At 42.0% G+C, this 21,240-nt stretch overlaps 2 protein-coding genes across 2 annotated transcripts in view; both read left to right on the plus strand.

Moving 5' to 3' along the window:
- palm2akap2 (PALM2 and AKAP2 fusion) overlaps positions 1-10,825 on the plus strand; it is a 95,290-nt gene extending 84,465 nt beyond the window's left edge. The window contains exons 10-16 of the mRNA XM_073477359.1: positions 449-670; positions 889-1,251; positions 1,918-2,016; positions 2,107-2,208; positions 2,321-3,776; positions 3,875-4,053; positions 6,777-10,825. Of these exons, the coding sequence (XP_073333460.1) occupies positions 449-670; positions 889-1,251; positions 1,918-2,016; positions 2,107-2,208; positions 2,321-3,776; positions 3,875-4,053; positions 6,777-6,920 (2,565 nt within the window). The 3' untranslated portion in view covers positions 6,921-10,825. The remainder of the gene's footprint in view (positions 1-448; positions 671-888; positions 1,252-1,917; positions 2,017-2,106; positions 2,209-2,320; positions 3,777-3,874; positions 4,054-6,776) is intronic.
- A 2,139-nt stretch (positions 10,826-12,964) lies between these two features.
- slc46a2 (solute carrier family 46 member 2) lies at positions 12,965-21,169 on the plus strand. Its single transcript, XM_073477945.1, has 7 exons — positions 12,965-13,523; positions 13,753-13,923; positions 14,643-14,852; positions 14,972-15,143; positions 16,699-16,782; positions 18,694-18,850; positions 19,301-21,169. Exons 1-7 carry the CDS (start codon positions 13,041-13,043, stop codon positions 19,356-19,358), a joined length of 1,335 nt encoding a protein of 444 aa, XP_073334046.1. The 5' UTR covers positions 12,965-13,040; the 3' UTR covers positions 19,359-21,169.
- The last annotated feature ends 71 nt before the right edge of the window (positions 21,170-21,240 follow it).

A 21,240-nucleotide genomic window follows, 5' to 3' on the forward strand; every position in this document is an offset into this window, starting at 1 on the left:
TTCTCTTCTTTTACAAACGTTTCTCCAAAACTACAAAATGGAATATCCACCATGCCACCTGCCACTTTAACTGTACAAGAAGAAATGAGAGACATGAAGAGTGACTGTATTGGAAATATGTTAAAATTATTCAGCATACTGAATGAACAAATCTGTCATGTTTCTGGTCTGTCATAAAGCAGCAGCGTTGGACTTGGTGCCCCCTAGTGTTGGAAACCAGTCAGCACAGACTCCTGCTGCTGCAGAGGTTGAACTCACTGTACTACTGCAGTGCAGACAGGCAGATTTAGTGTCTGTATTAGGTGTGTGCGTGTCTTTTTAGAGTCTGACAGGTTTTCTTCTAATTCCCACTCTGAGCAAACATTGTCTTGATCATGAGACAGTGTGCAGCCCCTCCGTGCAGCATCTCTGAACCTCGTGTCTTTTGTTTGTTTGTTTGTTGATGCAGAAATCGTGGCGGGCAGCCGAGGATGTCAGTGACACAGTACCAAGAGAGCGAGCCCTGAAGAGTGTCAGTTTCCAGGAATCGGTCAGCGTTATCACTGACAGGCCTGCAACCATGGAACTAGAGAGCCAGCAGATCCAACATGGCTGCCTCAGCAGCCCCAGTAACCGAGCCCACAATGCAGTTGGTGTGAAGGTGGAGACTCCCGACAACGAGGTGGTGCAGGTATGCAGGTTGTCTGAGAAATAGCCAGCTCAAATGTTCAGTTTCTTGTTTTATTTTCTCTGGAAAAATACATTTGTCTTTTTTTTGTTCTTTTAGCAATATGAGCATGTCATCTTATCTGCATATTATCTCTTTCTTTTACGAATAGGAGGACTATGATGAACATTATAGTACAGTAGCTTTACACACAGTAATTTGCCTATGTGCTGTGTCTACAGGAGATCCGCTACTTGGACCAGGTTTTAGACGCCGCCTCAGAAACACCCACCAACGGAACCTCTTCTCCGTCGGAACACACCAGAACAATCAGCATCGACGGAAACTCTCCTTCTGTCTTCATATCGGCCTCCTCTCCTGTCAATCACCAATCAATCATTGTAGAGGGGCAGCGACAAACCACGTTCCTCCACCAGGAGGACTCGGCTGTGAAGACCAACGGGCACGTGCAGGGAGAGGAGTCGGGGCGCAGCGGGGCCAAGTTTGAGCTGAGAGCGTTTCAGGAGGAGAGACGGCCGGCGAAACTCTTCACCCCTGGAGAGGAGCAGCAGGTCAGGGTGACGAGGAGGCGACCCACAGAGGAGGTAAATGACAGTTACATAATGTGTCAGCTGTAACAACAACAACAACACAGCAGTTCTGTTATTGTGAATTAAGACTCAGTGTCTGTGTTGACAGAAGTGTTAGTAAGTAATAGAACATACGGTATCCACATATGTTGACTTTCACTGAAAGTTTAAAAGAAAGGCTTAATTTCAGAGTTTTGTGTTCTTTTTAGGTACAGTATTAAGTAAAATGTTTGTGAGTTCTGACCAAAATCACATCGTATACTGTCCTTAGCACAATGCACTGCAAATTGAATCGTGAAATCAAGAAAGTACAGTCTAAAAGGGAGAAATGTTGAAATTGAAAGTGTGTCGCCAGTTAACCTGGAGTAACACATGCACATCATGCGACAGCAGTGGCCACGAGGGCAGTTGTGGTCACATTTAGTTAGAAATTCCCTGGAGAACAAGATCATTTTCAGTCGAGTCAGGCTGTTTATGATCCTTCTTTAGAGTAGTCAGGTAGACCACGGTTGGCTCGAGGGCAACACACCCTGCTTGGCAGGGTGATAGCACATGTAAAGCCTGTCAGAAGGCTGACACTGATACTGATACTGACACTAATATGCAGGGGGGCAAAATGATTGTTGTGAATGCTCTTTTTGCATATTCATATTCTTTTCTCTTCTTCTCCTTGTTTGTCAGGTTCAGGAGCTGGAGCGTGAGCGTCAGGAGCTCATTAAAGACCAGGCAGTGAAGAAAAACCCTGGGATTGCCCAGCGCTGGTGGAACCCTCCTCAGGAGGTAGCCTCACATTTAAACTTTATTTGGAAATTAAACTCCATTGACTTCCTGACAAACTGATTAAGTGGTTCTTTGGTTGGTTAATTCAAGGTTCCTTTGGAAGAACAGCTGGACGCAGAGCAGCTCGAGTCTCTCAAGAAATACCAGGAGAGGAAACAGCAGAAACAGACTCATGCTTATCCATACACACAGGTAACACACACACATACACACATAGGCACCGTACCATTTGGAAACAATATAGAAAAATGTTAAGTTCTCTCCTTTCTTTTATTTTCCTCTAACTTTCTGCTTCTATTTGCAGCCCCAGGTGTCAGGTCCTCCCACCGTGGTGACTTTTGACCCGGAGCTCAACAGGAAGGTGGATATTGTGGAGGAGCAGATCGACTTCTCATCTGCCAGGAAGCAGTTTCTGCAGGGGGAGGCGACCAAGAGGGATGTAGCACCTCACATTTACTCTGCCAAACCCTTCTCTAAAACCGTTATCAGGGGCAGTCACGGGAGCAGTGACATTCTTGCAGAAACAGGAGATAGCCACGTCACTTGGTCTGATGAAGGTCTGGCAGGGGAATTTACTTGTGCACGAGCTGTAATGACATTCCTGCGTGAGGAGGATGACGCGAAGGGCCACTTCCATCCGTCGTTTCACCCAGAGGAGTCCGACTCAGGATTAGACGAGCTGTCTGTCCGCTCTCAGGACACGACTGTGTTTAGCTTGGATAATGTCTCCGACAGCGGGGCTTCGCTACCACCTACCCCGCTGCCACTCACCCCTGTGTCACCGCCGACCCCTCAGCCCACCACGCCAGTCAATGGGCAGAGCAGCGGTGGTCCAACAGAAGACGAGCTGGAGTACCACGCAGGGGTACTCGTTCAAAATGCCATCCAGAATGCTCTGTCAGCTCAGAATGGAGACGAGTGGCAGCCATCTGACTTGAATTCTTCACAGCTGAGCACCCCCGTGTCTCCATCCTCAGCTTCTACAAACAGCCCAGTGCCAGTTTCTTCCTCTCCTGTGTCTTCTGGTGGAGCTCCAAGTCTCCAATCACCTGTGTCCTCCAGTCCTGCTCCATCCAACCTGTCCCCTCTGCCAGAGAGACGGTCAGAGGTGAGAGTCGTTTCCCAAGAGAAGACGTCAGAATCACAGCACGCTCAGCAGCAGCAGCAGCCCTCCAGTCCAGCCCAACAGCCACGCCTCCAGACGCCTTCTCCACCTCCTTCTCAGCCCATCTCGCCACCACAGAGACCCAAAGATGGAGGCCCCAGGATCAAAATCCAGTCCTCTTATGCCAGAGCGCTCGCCTCCTCTGCCCCAGCTCCGGCTCCGGCTCCAACTCCTGCCGCAGCAGCTCCAGTTCCCAGGCCAACCCCAGTCTACCGTCCCCCTTCTCCTCCAAGCCCAGAGAAATCAGAGTTCAGCTACTTCAGCAAATACTCAGAGGCGGCCGAACTGCGTAGCACGGCGGCAACATCACGAGCCCCTGAGGCTGAGCCAGCCAGCGGCCCATTCCGCCTGCGCTCCAAGAAGCAGCGTACTCTGTCGATGATCGAGGAGGAGATCCGAGCTGCTCAGCAGAGGGAGGAGGAGCTGAAGAAACAGAGGGAGACAGTGCCAGTTGTCATCGTCCGCCCCAGCAACACCTCCAGCAGCGGTCATGGTCTTGTGAGGACGGGGATGCGGCCAACCATTTCCCCAGCAGATAAGATGAAGAGCAACAGCCTGCCAGCTAGACTCACACTGACAGCGAGGACAGCACCAGGTTAGTTCCTTCTGTAACTGTACTGCCTCTTATTAGCAGAACCTGTGCTAATTTAACAAATCCCTGTCTAACTCCATGTTTTGTTCTGTAATGTTCAGGAAAGATTGAAAAGATTCGACCTGCACAGCCCGTCTCACCCTCACCCTCAGAAGGAGCCCTGTCTGATGCCGGCAGCGAGGACTCTGGAGGATCACGGCCCAAAAACTTCATGCAGACGCTTATGGAAGACTATGAAACACACAAGGTGAAGAGGAGGGAGAAGCTGGAGGACAACAGTGTAAGTATTTAAACCTGAAACACCTGGGGTTAACAGAGAGAAAGGAAGACTTGTTTCCCATCTGTAGTCCATTCAAAGCTGTCGATTTTAGATTCCTGCAAAAATAAAACACAACAAATGCATTTTTTATGGATTTACACAGGTAATACTTTTAATGAGCAGCAGATAAAAAATAAAGATAAAGGATCTTACTCGAATCAAATAAAACATAACACTGATTTTTTTAGCATAAACATCAGAAAAGCCTCTCAGTAATTGAAAGCAGCTCAAGGTGAGAACAGCTTATCACACATAATTAAGCGCTTGTTTGACTCTCGCGGTTCGCTGGGATTTGTAAATGTCAACACGGTTGAATGCCTCCATCCATGGCCCGCGGGCATGAGCAAATAGTGTACAACACCAAAGGGAATTTCCCCGCCTGAAGCAGGAAATGAAAGTGAAAGTGAGGCACAGAAGCTCGGGGAATTCTATCCTGACTTCATCTTTTCTCATTTTTTCTATGTGAATACATTTTTTCAGTGCCAGACTACTTCTGGCAAAGTGTCATTGTTCAGAATGAGGTCACTCTTGAGAGGAAGTATTGAATTCTGGCAGACTAAACTGTCTACAAAGAACATTATAACATTATATTGTTAATGAAAAAAGTTTCATAACCACCTGTTATTAACTCATTCATTTATTAATTCATACACAACATTAACATACTAGAAACAATACACTTGAGGGCAACATTACATAACAACCACTGACAGATCATATACTAGAGAAGAAACTATTACATGTCATTCATATTTATCTAATCATTCATTTTTCAAGATATTTAACTGAATGTGCAGCAGGGTTATTGTTGCTCTTGTTGTTGTTTATTCATGATGACATCACATATGTTGACTGTATGTACTGTTGCTTCTCTCCTGCTGGTCGGTCAGTATGCCCGTTTGTTGCTGGCTAACGAGGTAACCAACGAGGTACCTGTTCCCTCTGTTAACTGCCTTTACTGACAGACCTGGGTCAGACTGAAGTGGACAATTAATACGTTCCTGAGTATAGTTGGACTGTTTCTGTCAAGGTTGAAGAGTGACTTACCAGTAGGAAAATTCTTAGGATTTTGGATCTGTATTAATATTCATGGCGTTTGTTAATTGGGATGATTGAGAAGAGAAAGTTTATGTGTCACAAGAGTGGAAATTCCCACTGGCAATCACTTTCTCATTCTCCATTGAGTGTAGAGGAGTCAACAGTAAGAAACACAAACTATGTCACTTCCATCAGTCTCCCACATGTGAAACCGGTCCAGAAAATATAGGCCAGGATGTATTATTTTTGTTTGAAACCCAATACCTGATGGATTATGTGAAGGAAACCTATTTTTTTTTTTTTTTTTTTATCTGGTCCCAGGTCTGCTTGTGGTCTCACTGCATTACTCTTCTGCTCTGTGGTGTTGGTGCTGCATGTGCTTGTCCATGGATTTGTTGTGACCTTTGACCCCCCACCCCAACCCCAAACCCTGCACAATGTCATGCACTTGACCTCTGTATGCGAAACATATCCTGTACAGCATTAGTTACAGACAAAAAAAATCTATGCTACTTAAAAATAGTAGAAAATAATTAATATTCATGACATTAAAAAAAATCATGATGTTCATTTAAAATATGAAGGTAATCAAACATTTTGGATGGTCTACGTTTTATTAATTTATAAATGTTGGATAATAAACCTCAGATAATGACATTATTTTACCATACAATACAATATATGTGGAGAAATATACTGTATTAAAATCCCATACTATGTTCATTTTTAGGTTCGTATTTTTATTTTTCATCTTGTAGAAAATGTTTACATGCTTTAATGTTTAAAAAACACGTTGCATTTCTCATACTGTCCATTGCTGCAGCACCTCTATTCACCCTCTGTCTGAACGCTCTGTTTTAGTATAGTTCACACATAGTACATCACAACCTTACGTAAGTCCTGACGGCTTGTTTAAAGGAACAGTTTCTGAATACGGACTGTGTGCATTTCTCCGCGGATAGAGTGTATTGATGATCCCAAATATTCACATATCACCCTAAACTTGCTTTATAAACAAAAATACTTGGAAATCAAATTTTCTACAATATGTGACCATTAAAATATGAAGGTAACCGACCATTATGGATGGCAAAAGTAACAGTGTAAATGTTATGTTAAGCTATGTTGTGTTTATCAGTGAGTCTTATTTACTTGTGGTGGATGTCTGTGTTGTTATCATCATTGACTTGAGGTTCTAGTTACAATAGCTTAGAAGCTTGAAGCTTGAGTGGGCTCAGTGTAATCACCTTCAGCCTGAATTCCTGCTCACAAAGAAGTCTTTCCTGCGTGTGAAGATGTGCTTAAGTGCTTCCAAGTAGGTGTGTGACTATGTGATGGCATGAGAGGTGTTTGGAGAATATGAAACATGGAACTAGTGTTCAAGCATGAACTTTCCCCTGAAATGGAGTCAAATTTGTTTTTATTGTCAAATACTGCAGGTGCGCTTCATTTGGTGGTAGCCATCAAAAGTTTTACTGCAGGATGGTTAAATCAAGCGCTCCCTCAGTTTTTGACAAACACTGCATGCCATGTTGAAGTCACTGTGGTGTGTTTTGTTTTTTTTGTGAAGTAAAGCATGTTTTTTTTTCAGGCTCTCTCTTACATTGACTGTGCGTGTATCTGATGAGCTGTTTTGTGACTGACAGGTTCTTGAGGCCACTCGTGTCACCAGGAGGAAAAGCGACATGGCGCGGAAGTGGGAAGCCGGTATCTACGCCAACGAGGAAGGAGAGGAAGAAGAGGAGGAAGAAGAAGAAGAAGAGGAGGAGGAGGAGGAGGAGGAGGAGTAAACAGCTCCTGAAAGAGACAGTTAAGGGACCGAGTGGAGAGGAGAAGGAAGCGAAGGATAAAGGAGAGGGAAAAGGAAACAGTATTTATTTTACTTATAGTATTCTGATGATCACATGACCCACTGGCTCGACCAATGGGGCTCATCGAGGAGAGGCATCAAGTTGTGGTGTTTGGACCTGAGGATTGAAGGCGCAGCAGCATGTTGAGTGACTGAGTATGTGAGAGACATTTGAAGTGTTGAGTTTGGAGAAAGAAGAGACACTTTGAAAGGTTTCATGGTGGTTTAAGAGCGCTGGTCAGAAGTGTACTTGGGATGAAAGGTTTTTACTAGTTGGTAGACGCTGAATGACTTAAATATTCATAGGATTTTACATTTACCTGTAATTTTTTAAAATTGAAACATGGGCTGAGATCTACAGATTTTATTTTGAAAGGTTGCCTGAGACTTATTGATGATGGTTTTGGCAATGGGTGCTTGATAATAACCCCTGTCATCTTGAAAATGTGTGGGAAAAAAGACAAGCAGGTGTGTGCAGAGTGACTATGAAGAAACTTTGGACTGAAAGTTGTTCAAGAAAGGAGAAAAGGCCTAATCACACACCCAGACATCCACTTTCACCTGGATTTGATGATGCTGCATGAATCCGGCCGCGATCTTTGAACCAAATGGGACTCGAAGCATCACCCTCAGTTTTACTGTCTGCGTCCTGCAGTGCCACAGTACACCACAGTACAGATAAAACACACATATAACACGTTGGTTGGCGCTTTCGCAGTCCTTTCAAGCATCCGTATTAAATCTTAAGTGCCGACTCGGGGGTCAGGAACCTCGAACTTATTGAATGCTAGCGAGGAAATGTGCAACACTAGCATCGTGTCTTCAACTTTGCCTTAGACCAGTCAGTAATTGTCGGGATGCACAATATGTATGATGTATTTTATCTTCTCCTGTTTCAGTAGACCTTAGAGAAAATACGCAACCACATTAGATAGAAAGTCTATAAAACACTTTCTTCAGTGATTTCATGTCTATGAAGTGCAGTCAGTTCAATTAGGAGGAGTTTAAACAACAAAGGGGAAAGAGGGAAGCTAACTGTGGGTCATGTTTGCGTCACTTCGGTCAGTGTGTGTGTCCATTAAAGGGCTGGGTCGGGGGTTTTATATTCTAAGAAATCACTTATTTTACCGTCTCTGGCTACGTCGCTTTGTTGACCTGTGCTTTCTGATGTAAGCAGTCGTCGTTTGGTGTATTATACTGAGGTAGGACTGTGTATTTGATATATGAACATGTATGTTGAGATTCCAGTGGGGCGACTGCTTTCTTGTATCTACTATACCTTGCTAGCTGAGGATAAAGTTTTGATGAGAAATATTGAAAAAGCTTTTTATAAAAAAAACAAAAAAACATTGTTATACCAAAACAGAATGTTGTTATTTAGTCAGACTGCGCTCTCAAGTCTGTTTAAGAAGTATTGATTGTGTGCATGACATCACACTCCTTCCCTGACCTGAAACAAGCACACAACAAGCAGGAAGAAGAAGGCAGTTGACTATCAGTAGGAAGGCTCTAAGACAATACAAGAGCAGGCTGAACATCTCTTGATGAGTGGGGATTGTTTTGTTTTTTTTACGACATAGCGTTGACTTTGCAGGACGATGTGATTTTCTGTTTTGTTAGATGAATGAAAAATAACCGCAATACAGGCCTCTATGAGTGTGGTGATACTGTGGATCGTCCAGGTTTAGCAAACAAAGTTCAGCTTTCAAAATAAAACACTAAGGATCAACTGATATGATACTAATACTGATTATTAGTAATCAAAGAGACCGATAACTAATAATGGAAACCGATATACATTAGCAGTGCATACAAAAATCTTACTGTCAAAGTTTAGAATAGAATACTTAAGTACAATTTTGAGGTAATTGTACTTATACTTCCATTTTGCGCTACTTTAAACTTCCACTCTACAACATTTTGGAGGCAAATATTGTACTCTTTACTCCACTACATTTATTTGAACCATAGTTACTAGTTACATGTGGCTACAGACAAAGAAAGGCAGCCGCATCAGAGCCAAAGCAGCGCATTTTTAAATAATAATTTTATCAGTAATCAGACAAAAAATACAGATTCTGAAAATCAGAAAAATGCTAAATCCAGTGTTTCCCACACATAGACTTGACTTGGCGACCCATTTAAACATTTTATACTTTCATTTTTTTATCCGTCCGAGATCGATTAACTAGCTGACAATCTGCCCTCGCTCTTCCCCTCCCGTCTATTGTCAATCACACATGCTTTGCAGAGAGAGGTGTTGTGTTACTGTACATCCTCCTGTAAATGCAATGATTGTGAGGCGACCTCTCCTATGTAATGTAGGCTTACTTAAAGCTCGCCACAGGTACAGGTCTGTGGGAAACACTGATAGCAGATCCGATAATCGGCCTTAGTAAAGACGTTGACACAAAATCATAAAGCAACCCCTGGAGCCTCCAGGACTGACAGAAATCTGTCAACAAACAGTACTTTTGAACCACTTTAGCTGAAAAGTAGCAAAATGATTCTACTTTTCAGGCTTCATTAGCTTGTTTTACTGAAGCCTTTGAGATTATTTTTAGGAGGACGGTGAGATAAGATTCCAGTTTTGATCACCATATCTGTTAGCGTGGCCTGTTCAAGTGTCCTTCAGCAAGGCACTGACCTTCACTGGCTGAATGCCTGATATATAACTGTACACTGAGGTAAACTTGCACAACATATGAAAAATAAAGAATTGACACATACTAACCCCTTGACAACAGTAACTCTCCTTTATATTTATTGGGACCGTCCCATCCTGCGTGCATGATAAGTTTCTCTTCGTAAATTCTCAGACTCTTACTTAATTTACCTCTTGCGATACGCTCTCTGAGGGAAACGCAGTGCCACTAACCTCACCAACCAGAAGTGAAAACCAAGGTCTCATGCCTCCGTCATGTGTCTGTTTCCCCCTGAAACAAAAAATCCCACACTGGTTCCTCAGAATCCTCCTTGTACTTGTTCTAATACACATGCAATAATTTATAAAATGATGAAAGTATTTAAAGGACTAGTGTCCCTTTTTATGAGACGTTTTTGTGGTGCAGCAGGGATAGTTAACTTAGTCTGGTTTGTTGTCCAGGGGTCAGGAACATGATCTGAGTTGTCAGACAGTATTAAAAGCAACTTGCTTTACTGCTATGTTGATGCATTCTCACATTAGGTTTTAGAGGAATCACAAGCTAAAAAAGACGTTTTTTTCAGTATGAATGTCAGATGCAGATCCTTTTTAATGAATGATAGTTTCACAGTGGCCTATTCTGGATGCCACCTGAGCGTCTGCTGTGTCTCTCTGAGCTTCGTTCGCAGCATGATTCGAGTTTTAAGCAACGTAAGCAGACGGCTACTTTCCCTCCTGTACTGTAGCTGCAGCAGCACATCGTCAAACTCTCTTATTGTACACAAACACCCCAAAATCATTTTCAGTTCTCATTAAAAACGCTACAGAAATCATGCAAACGCAGAGGAGATAAAACGGTGTGATTTATTATTATTATTATTATTATTATTATTATTATTATTATTATTATTACGATGCTTTTGTTGTTTGAATTCATGGTGCAGAGGTGATTTATTTATCATTTTTGAAATGCTGGTAGCTTGTTTTTTTTTTGCCCGCAGAAGCTGCAGTGTGGGACTCGCACTGTCTGTGTGTGATGAAGCAATCCTATTATACAGTATACACAGTATAGCCTCTGTTCCTATGTTAACCACTTGTAATGCTCATACTCTGCTTTGTTATTTTATAGCACATGTAAGGCTCACAGTTATACACCTACTATACATATTATGAATATTTTCTCATTAAAAACAAAACCTGTACACGTGGGACTGCTGAGTGCTTCATTCATGTATGTTTTTACTAATATGGTGGTCTTGTGTTTTGTTTAATCTACTGTGTGTGCACTTGAATGCATCGTTTTTCAGCAGCTGACTCCTTTAAGAGTGTTTTAACAAAAGACTGGACCACTGACGTACACTGTCGCTGCCGTTTAGTGACCAAAAACTAAACATTTTCTGGTTGTCGCTCCTCCAAAGTGAGGATTTGGGTAACACTACACAACAAGGGATCAAAAAGAATACTTAAAGGGTAAGGCCACCAATTTTACATGTTGAACTCGAAGTGTGCTCACAGGTCTTCAGGAGTACTACTGTATGTGTGAAAAAGTATTATGAAGCCTTTTGTAGCTCCAGAGGAAGCTTGCATGTAATCTGACTCAAGTGAGTGGCCAAGTTGCATTGTGGGTAATGTAGGCGCCAGGTTTTGAAAACCAGTCCCCTGGTTTCTAGCTTTGGACAGTGGACAGTTTAAAAACAGGATCGATATAGCAGAGCCAGAGATATCTCCTTTAAATTCGACGCATTCCTGTTCCCAACTGTTTATCTAACTGATCTTTTATCATCCTGTGTTCTTTCTCACACTCTGACATCCTCAGATGCATCTTTTCTTGTTGTTCCAAGTTCAAGATTAATTCACAAAGGTGACAGAGCCTTTGCAGTTCGATCTCCAACACTTTGGACTGACCTGCCTGAGGAGATCACGGCTGCAAACTCAGTCTCACCTTTTAAATCACTTTTGAAAACCCACTTGTCTATAAAAATGACCTTTCAGTTATTCTATCCGCTTTTTAAACATGTGTTTTGCTCTTTCATGTGTATTGTTTTTATTGCTTTTAGCTTGTTTAATTCGTAACTGCGTTTTGAAAGGTTCTGTACAAATAAAGTTCGTTATTATTGTTATTTTCAAAACCTGCCGCCATTTCATCAGCTCAGGAATAACCCACAGTTACTTCAAACATGAACTGATATGCGACAAAATAAGATGGTGTCCTCCAACATAAAGTTTATTTCAGGACCGTGCATGTGCTCAGCTTCTCTGATAGAAAACAATAGCTTCCCATTTCTATAACAATGATGTTCTGCTTTCGAACTGGGCAATAATTAAATTACAATTATGTTGTTGAAAGAAGTGTGGAGCTAGTAGACAAAGTCTACATCCAGCATGTACCAGCTGACAAGTTGTTCCATCCCCGACAGGTCAGACCTGCTCAACTACTTTTTTTTAGAAGTGTTAAACAACGCTCTGTTGTTCATTTTCATCATTAAATAAGAATCATTTACAAAAATACAGGAAGAACAATACACCTTTTGAATCTTTGGAGTAGGTTGTCAGTTTGTACCCATAAACTCCCCCTGCTTTAACAGTCTGAGTTCAAACTTATTAATGAAATAAGTGTATATTTGTACTTGTAGCAGCAGACACTACTGATAAATGCACTAAAACGCCTACTAACAAAATGATCAAAGAGCAGGAATGAGGTTGTTTAAGGGACACGAGGTTGTAAATGTGTCAGAATATAGATTAATTGATGAAGTAACTGTGGATTCACATTCCTTAATTGATGATCACATAAAGTGAGAGTAACTTATTATCTCTTAATGTTGAGAAACAGGGATCCATGATACATCCTGCATTCATTCCTCAGTTAATCATCACTTACTTACTTAATCATTACAAGATTAGCTTTTTCCTCATGTCTGACATCATTATAAACTGAATCTCTTTGGCTTTTTGGGCTGGTGGTTGGACAAAACGAGCACCTTGAAGACATCAACTTGTCTCCAGCACTTCACAGACTAAACGACCAAGTTATTAACAGGAAAGGAAGATGAGCTGAGGTGTGCTGATGTAATAAATAAACAAATGTGGCATGTTTTTTCTGAATACCACACAACAGGAGCTCTCATCAGTTTTACTTTCTCTCTTGAGTTGATGGAAACCACAGCAGAGACAGTTCTGTTGGGTGGAGTTGGAGGTGGGGGACGGGTGGTTTCCCAAATTTCTGTTTCACACACACGAACACACCCCGTGAACCAGCTGAGCACATGAAGAAGGAGGAAGTGGGCGTGAGAGGATTTCATTTCCTCCATCATATATTATCAAGCGCACAACTCACTGTGTGGAAGTAAGGAGAGGAGATCAGCTGTGTTGACTTGTTGCACTGACAGTGAAGTTGTATTCGTTAAAAGTGAAGTCATGGTGCTGCCGAGCCTGTGTCAGACAGCCTTCGCGATGCTCCGGCACATAGAGCCCATTCTGGTGCTGGAGCAGCTGGGCAGCACCTTCTTCGACACCGCCCTGCAGATGGTGGTCAGGGACCGGTGCGCCAACGCCACCTACCCCGACACCCACCTCTCCAGGGAGAGCAGCCAGCAGAAAGCCATGTCGGACTTCTACATGACCTACAACCTCATCATCCAGCTCACCCCGATCCTACCATCGATGGTCCTGGCCCGGCTGAGCGACCGCCGCGGCTGGAGGAGAGCCCCCATCGTGGTGCCCCTGAGCGGGTACCTGCTGTCCAGGCTCGCCCTGCTCCTGGTGGTCCTCTTCGGCCTCCCTCTGGAAGTGATGTTCGGAGCGGCGGTTCTGTTCGGGCTGTCCGGCGGCTACTGCGCCTTCTGGCCCGGCGTGATGACGCTGGCGTCGCTCGGCTCCACGGCGACGGAGCGGTCCAAGGTCGGTGCGTCAGGGTGGTGGTGCGTTCAGGGCCTGTAGTGTCATTAAACGATACAGTCATAGACAACTGTGTTGGCTGTGTGTTGCAGCCAGGGGCGGACTCGGGATGTTTGAGGGGCAGGGGCCAGAACAATAAAGAGAGGACAGTGAAGAGAGAACACTAAACATTATTTTGTGTATGTGTGTATACACTTTTCAAAGAAGTAACGTGTGTCCGTGTCCCGTGCAGGTGTTAATGAAGGTGGAGCTGCTGTATGGGATGACAGGCCTGGTGGGCAGCCTGGTGTCGGGTCATCTGTTCCTGCTGTACAGCTCCAGTCTGGGACACGGGACCATCCTGCTCACTGTGAGCACACTGCTGAACCTGCTCGCCTTCATACACTCCATAGTCCTGCTGCAGGTCGGTGTGCTGTGTGTGTGTGTGTGTGTTTGTTTTTTGATTTGTCTCTTTAGTCTAAGGCTTCATCCTAGATTGGCCAGTGTTTCTTATCTGCCAGTAATGTTCTCAAAGGTCTCAATGAAAAGTCTCTTTAGAAAAGAAGTTAATCACTTCCTGTATAATTCTAAAAAAAAAATGCATATGATATTTTAAAGGTGCAGATATAATGAATAATTGATAAGACTCTAGCTCTCGATTTACTGCTGTCACTCAACTCAACCCTTCCCCACATTTGAAAATATTTTGGACTCGTGATAAATGACAGGACCTTTTAACTTGTATGTGAGAGATGACACCTGACTAACTGTACATCCCATGATTGTAATATAAAACACAGGATGTTTGCCTCTGTGGAGCAACTTAGTTTGCCACCTTTTAATTTCAGAAACCTTTATGAGGGCTAAAAAGCTTTTAAAAAAAAGAAGAAATTTCCCTTATTGGTCTTAAATCTTGGCAACGCTGGCTCTCACCTGCAGTTGAATACTGAAAACAAACATCTGTGTCACTGGTGGTCAGGAAGACTTGTTCCATTCAAGCTTGACTTGAATTCAGTCTGACAGTTCAATGATGTCCAAACCATCAGAGCCATATTTTTCACTTTCACTCAACCACAACAGGAAAGTAATATTCTCCATGAGCATACAGCTGTTAAATGTCTTTGTGTCTCCATCTAATTCAAGGTGAAACAAGTACCAGAGCCAGAGCAGGACTCCAATATCCTTTCTCACGCCTCCAGTGATGTCTCTGTGGCGGCTCCTGCCCGGATAGATATAGTGAACGTGGTGCTGCTGTTTGCAGCTGCCATGCTGTACGGCTCTGCAGTGGGTGGAGCCATAGAAATACTGGGCGTCTTTGTGTTGAAGGCACCGCTCAGCTGGAGCGCCACTCAGGTGACATATTGTGATTTTGATGCATGAAAGATGAAACATCAGGCTGTTGGTTGGACTTGTGATTATTATTATATACAGCACAGTGTATACTCACTTTGTTTCTCTCTCTCTTCCTCCAGGTGGGTTATGGGAACGCAGCAGGCTGCATGATCTTCCTCACCAGTTTCCTCGGCGTCATCGTGTTCCGTCGTTGCGTCAGCGACGTGTTGCTCATCCTGATCGGCATGATGTCGTTCGCCTCTGGGATTTACTTCATGTCCTTCGTCACGGCAACCTACCAGTTCTACCTCGGTAAGACCGAGCACGTCCTGAGTCACTTTGTGATGGATCATGACTAATGGACATTTTTCCAGGTCCTGCATACGCACCATTATTTCCCCACAAAATACAACTGGAACGTCATTCTGTAACACCTTAACGTTGGTCCCATTATATTCTATCACCAGAAGAAATACTGGAATAATAACCTTCCCTCTTTTTTAACATTTCCTACTAAAATTTATTAAACTGGGTTACTCTATTGTCCCAAGGTCAGAACCATTTGCTGGAAAGAAAAAAAATGCAAATAACCATTATTTTTCTCTTCAATTAAACATTCAGTCTATAAAATTGTCAGAAAATCCCACCACACATCCTCAGAGCTCGAGGTGACATCTTCAATCAGTTGTTTTGTCTGACTATTAGTCATAAAAATCCAAAAATAATCAATTTGCAACTATATGAAACAGAGAAAATGAGAACAAGAATAACTCTCTTTACATTTGAGAGGCCTGAACCAGTGTTTTTGCCAGATAAATGACTTTAATAATTGATTGACAACCAAAATGGTTGGCACTTTGTTGGCCAATCACTTGAACACATTCTGGTATGATGACACACAAGGTGAAAACAATACCAACATGTGTTGCAGCTGGTAGAAAGTCCCTTTGTTGTCAACCGGCTGTTCCTATAAAGAAGAACAGGTTCAGTTCTTATAATAGCAGCCAGGTCCCAGCTTCATTCTGACTAACCAAACTGCAATCAAAGCAAACATAGAAAACTAGGACTTAGTTCCTCATTCTTCGTTTGCTGAGTCAAATCTTAAAAAGGAACAGATTTCACGTCATCTGTGTTAGAAGTCAAGCTGTCAAGGTTTTACCTCGTGCTTTACGTCTTGTAACAGGTCGATGACAGATTTGGTCAGCACAAATTGTAAACATGTAGGAACCACATTGAGGAAGTGAGAGTGAGCAGAAGCCACCACATCGTTTTTACATTGATACACTGGAATACATCCCCTTTAACGCTTCAGGTTTTATTTGGGTAAACGAACAAGATGCAGCATGTGAATAGTAACGGAGCCGAGCTAGCTGTTTCCCTGTTTTGAGACTTTGTGTACTTTGTGTACTTAGCGTACAGACATGATAGCTTTATGTCAAGTGGTATCAATCTTCTCATGAAACATTAGTCTTCTTTACCAACCAAACTGAAATATAAAACACATTTTCTTTGCTTAAGTAAAGAGACACAAGCTGTCAGGCTACATACCAGCAATTGGAGGCTAAAGTAAGCTAGCAGAGACAAGCACACAAATGGAAATTCATGAATCGATTTACTGTTGAACCAGTCTTGTTTTAAAGCAAGAAATAGACATACATATTTGATAATATCACAGGTAACAGTATTACTTTAACAGAAAAAGACTGATTGTTTAGATGACGTGGGCGAGATAATACAAAACGAGCTCCATTAGAGACCTGACCTGCCCGAGAGTGAAAACAGTAGCTGCATGGCGGTTGTGGGTGGTGTGTGGAGGGAGAGGTGGAGCTGAGAGGAAATAAATTAATCAATGTTCATTTCTCCGCAGCTCGCTCACTCAACCTGTTTGGTCTCATCCCGATGCCCACGATCAGATCTCTGCTCTCCCAGCAGGTTCCAGCATCCTCATGTGGTGAGTGTGTGACCTGTGTGTGTGTGTGTGTGTGTGTGTGTGTGTGTGTGTGTGTGTGTGTGTGTGTGTGTGTGTGTGTGTGTGTGTAGGTGTGTAAAAGCACTACAGATGAATCAGTAGAGATAATTGAACAATGAAAAACAATTAAATACACACAACAGTATTATGCAAATACATGCGACTGATGGTTTCAACATAATAACATCATTTTGAAGTCGCTTTTAAAAGATGCTGTTCGCAGTTTTCCATTACGAAAGGGTCGGTTCACCTTAAAGGGACAGTTCACCCCAAAATTAAAAATACATATTTGTCCTCTCACCTGTGGTGCTAATTATCCATGTAGATTGTTTTGGTTTGAGTTGCTTAGTTTTGGAGATATCAGCCATAGAGACGTCTGCCTCATCTTGAATATAATGGAACCAGATGGCACTCGGCTTGTGGTGCTCAAAGCACATAAAATATATAAATAGGATAGAATAGGATAAATAGCAGTATGGGTAAAAGGAAAGACATTAATTTGTAATGTTTGTGTGAACTGTCCCTTTACCGGCAGAAATTTCTTCAGTAGAAAGTAGTCAATGCAAACACAACCAATTTAATTTGATTCACAGACAAATATCTAAAAATCTGGGTAAATAAAACCAAAACCATTTGCACCATCTGCTAGATACCACCAAACATAGATAAGTGAGAATGTAATTTTGTGAACTGGTCCTTTAAATGCATGAAATCAGTGTTGTATGCAAAAATAAATCAGAGCTATCAAAAATATTTCTTTAGCATTATAGTACAGACGGTGTCAGAGATCAGATAGAAGTGCAGGATCAGGGTAAGCACAGGAGGAAGTGGTGGTCAAAAGGGAAGATGATATGACATTTCCAGAAAGTTGAGTTTGCAGTGTAGGTCAGGAAGTCATGGAACGGTCAGAAATAAGAAAAATGCTGATTCGATACAGATTTAGTGAAAGTTGTGTAATAATACGTCACCTGACAGATAATGAAAGAACTTTGACGATGGTGAAAGCAGACATGAAGTTAAAATTTTGCTCTGTAACATCATCTAACACGGGAATGCTTTAGAAATGCCTGCCAGAAAAATGGATTTTATTTGGAATAATTTCCCGCTAATGCATGACACATCAGATATTCAAGTGTGGGGGGAAATGATCCAACTACTTAAATTAGGTGGTGTCGTTTTGGAAAAATGAAGCAAGAAGGATGAGCCACCTACGAGTGTGGTGTTCATAGATTTTGATCAGGCGACCAACATTTATAGTCTTCAGATCTCATCTTTAGTGTGTGTGCGCAGTGTCTGGCAGCTTTTAGGTATGTACCCGTGGGGGTGTGGTGTATACTGGAAACCTGCAGTCAGGCTGGTTTATACCGACAAGATGACGCATCATGTAGAGCCTGTTCTGCCTTTCTCTCTCTCACACATACACAGAGAAAAGGTTCACTAATGTTTACAGACTCAGGGTTATTGATTGTCAGGGTTTTTCCTCGTGTGTTTGCTCTGACACAACATATGTTTGAGAAGTCAAACAAAAACAGCACCCGACTCAACTCTTTTCCTGTTCACACAATTCACAAATATACATCAATACAAGACAATAGTCTGTCATATAACCCCTCATAAAAAGGCTGATTGACGTATATACACTTAGGTAGTTACAGTGATTAAACAAACGAGATATGACGTGAACTGAGCTTTAGAGGGGCTGTTAACTCTGTTTCCAGTCAGACTGATGGCGGTAGCTTCATATTTATATGAGAGTGGTTCTAATCTTCTTGTCTCACTCATGGTGTGAAAGCAAATTAGTGCATTTCCATTATTTGTGGAGAGCTTAGAAGTTAATGTATATGATATATTTATTTCTCTGTAATCTTACCTGTCTGTCCTCCTTCCCATCAGGCACCACGCTCACCGCCCTGCAGTTGTCTCTGAAGTTCGGAGGTCTGGCCTACATCCCCGCCTTTACTAAGATCTATCAGAGGACCCTGGACTGGTTCCCAGGCTTCGTCTTCCTGCTGTCCAGCATCTTAACAGTCCTGGGAATGATACCCATCAGGTAGGGCCTGGGGAATGTAAAGTTGTTGACAGTGTAGTGACAACAGGACCAGTGTTTATTTCATTATCAGTAAATCAAAAATGTAACAGATTTTTGTCTGAATACTCTATGAAATTTTTAAGATCGTCGATGCCACTCTTGGCTTCATATTTCCGTTGGAGCCAGGAGTCATTTAACCTAGCTTAGCATAAAGACTGAAAAGACTTAGTTGCATTTATGAAGGTCATCAGTATGATCATGGGTAAAGAGGAAATGCGGGTGGAAATTACCGTAGACCAATCTGCAACTTTTAAAAAGTTTTACAAAATAAAATCTTTAAGGTCGTGTGATAAACTTCCACTGCCTCAGCTCTGTAAGTGCCGTGTTGACAGGATGTACAACCTCGAATGAAAAACTTATTTTAAAAGCACAGATCTTCTCATCAGAACACTTTCTCTCTCCTCCCTCCAGTATCATCGGCTGTAGATCACCTCAGAGGCGTAACTACGAGAGGATTCAGGGAGACTGATGGCGCCCACGTCATCGCCAGCAGTGAGTTAGTGTTGGTACGAGGCAGATGGGAACTGAGACTTGAAAAGGGCAAAAGGAGAACGGTGCCTTTAATCTCACTTCCTATAATGTTCGAACTGTAGAAACCTCAGGAGAGCTGGTTTTCCTGTGGTTTTGGTTGTTACAGGAGGAACAGATCGGAGGTTTTTTGTTTACATCAGCATTTTATATTAAAAAAACACAAATGATCTTATATATGTATATTTTAATGAGGCCTACGCAGAGTTATAGTATACATGCGCACAGCCCAGTTTGACAAAAGGTTTGTAGCAGTCCAATTGTTTGACTTGCTATTTTTCTTTGTTTGGGCTGATTTTCCTCATGACTGATTGCAGGGGATTCAGATCACCTGTGCACAGGTGGGGGGACTGACTCCTGATTGAGGAGTGGAAGCAGCTTGGGGCATTTCCCTCCCAGCCAATCAGGATGTGACAACACCTTGTTTGAAAGGCTTAAGAGAGGTGGGAAAAGGCACACCGGTGGCTGTCACCCTCATACTGAATCTGCCCCTGACGCAGTCTGAATCTCTCCCTGAACCACTGTTTATTGTCCTAGTAGTGGACATTGGGCATTCCCCTAATTTTACATGTTTTTTATTTATATTTTTATGTAGGTTGGGCTGGCCTGTAAGCAATTAACAGCCAGTACAGCCACAGGTTGCAAACTGTTAAACTGTTTGACATCAGTCAGTGAAATTTCTCAAGAGCGCATTGAAACAAGTGAAGCCATGTCTACAACAACACACCCAATGTGATTTCAACATAATGTAGATTTGTTATTGAATGGGCTAAAAATGACTGACTGTACACATTTAAACAGGCTTTTTATTATTTTAATCTGAGGTGTGTAGACTTGCAGTATGTTGTCTTTAGACTGTGTTGCTGAATTGTGAATTAATTAACTGGCTAGTAGTGAGCAGTGTGGCCAAACATCATGTTAACATACCAACTGCTGTCTTACAAAATATGCTTAGTTATCATAGCATTCACTGCAACATTACGATAGATGCACTTTATGGTATTTATGGAGTCCAACAACAATTACATGCTGACTTCAGAACCTGCTGGTCAATGAAGGCTGACATTTTGGTGACGTTGACTTCTCTTTTACATTTCTTTAACCTCTTTTAGGTCCTTACATGTTTACTCACTTATGCAGTTTATCATATTTTTTCTGTTCACTTGTCTCTCTGACAAACAAACAGACATTTACATTTTTTTAGTTGTATGTTTGGTCAGTTAATTTTGCATTTGGTTGTAAAGTACTTTGAACTGATACCATATATGGTTTGATATTTTAATGTTTAGCTTGTGTTGTGTACTTTGCTTGGTTGACAGCCACATTGTTCGACAAGTGATCCAGTGAAATTTCACACTGTGTATTCTGTCATTCTGTTTTATGGTACTAATGGCAGATATGAAGGGAAAACCGTGCAGCCTGCATTACTGTTGTTTTATTCAATGCATATATTTATTAACACACATTTGTTTGTTGACACTTTAACAAGCACTGATGCCAAAGGAGGGCTGTCAGTTTTTTACAGGTAATTAAGGAACAGTTAATGTTGGTGTAAGGGTTTGAACACAAGGGAAAATATTTGCTGTAAGTTGTATAAAAGTTTAGTTTTATATATGTATATTTATATATAAACATTATTGAGGTATGTTTTGAAGTTTAAAATTTGATTCCACTGATATGAAACTTAATGGATGCAATGTTTTATAAGATTCATCTTGATTTTGTGAATAAAGTTGTTTAAATCATTTAAAATGTATTTTTTAATATGTTTTGTCACACCATTTTAAGTTTATTATTATTCTATGTATTTAATAAAACACTTG

This window comes from Pagrus major, chromosome 12, assembly GCF_040436345.1.
Source record: "Pagrus major chromosome 12, Pma_NU_1.0".
NCBI lineage: Eukaryota > Metazoa > Chordata > Actinopteri > Spariformes > Sparidae > Pagrus > Pagrus major.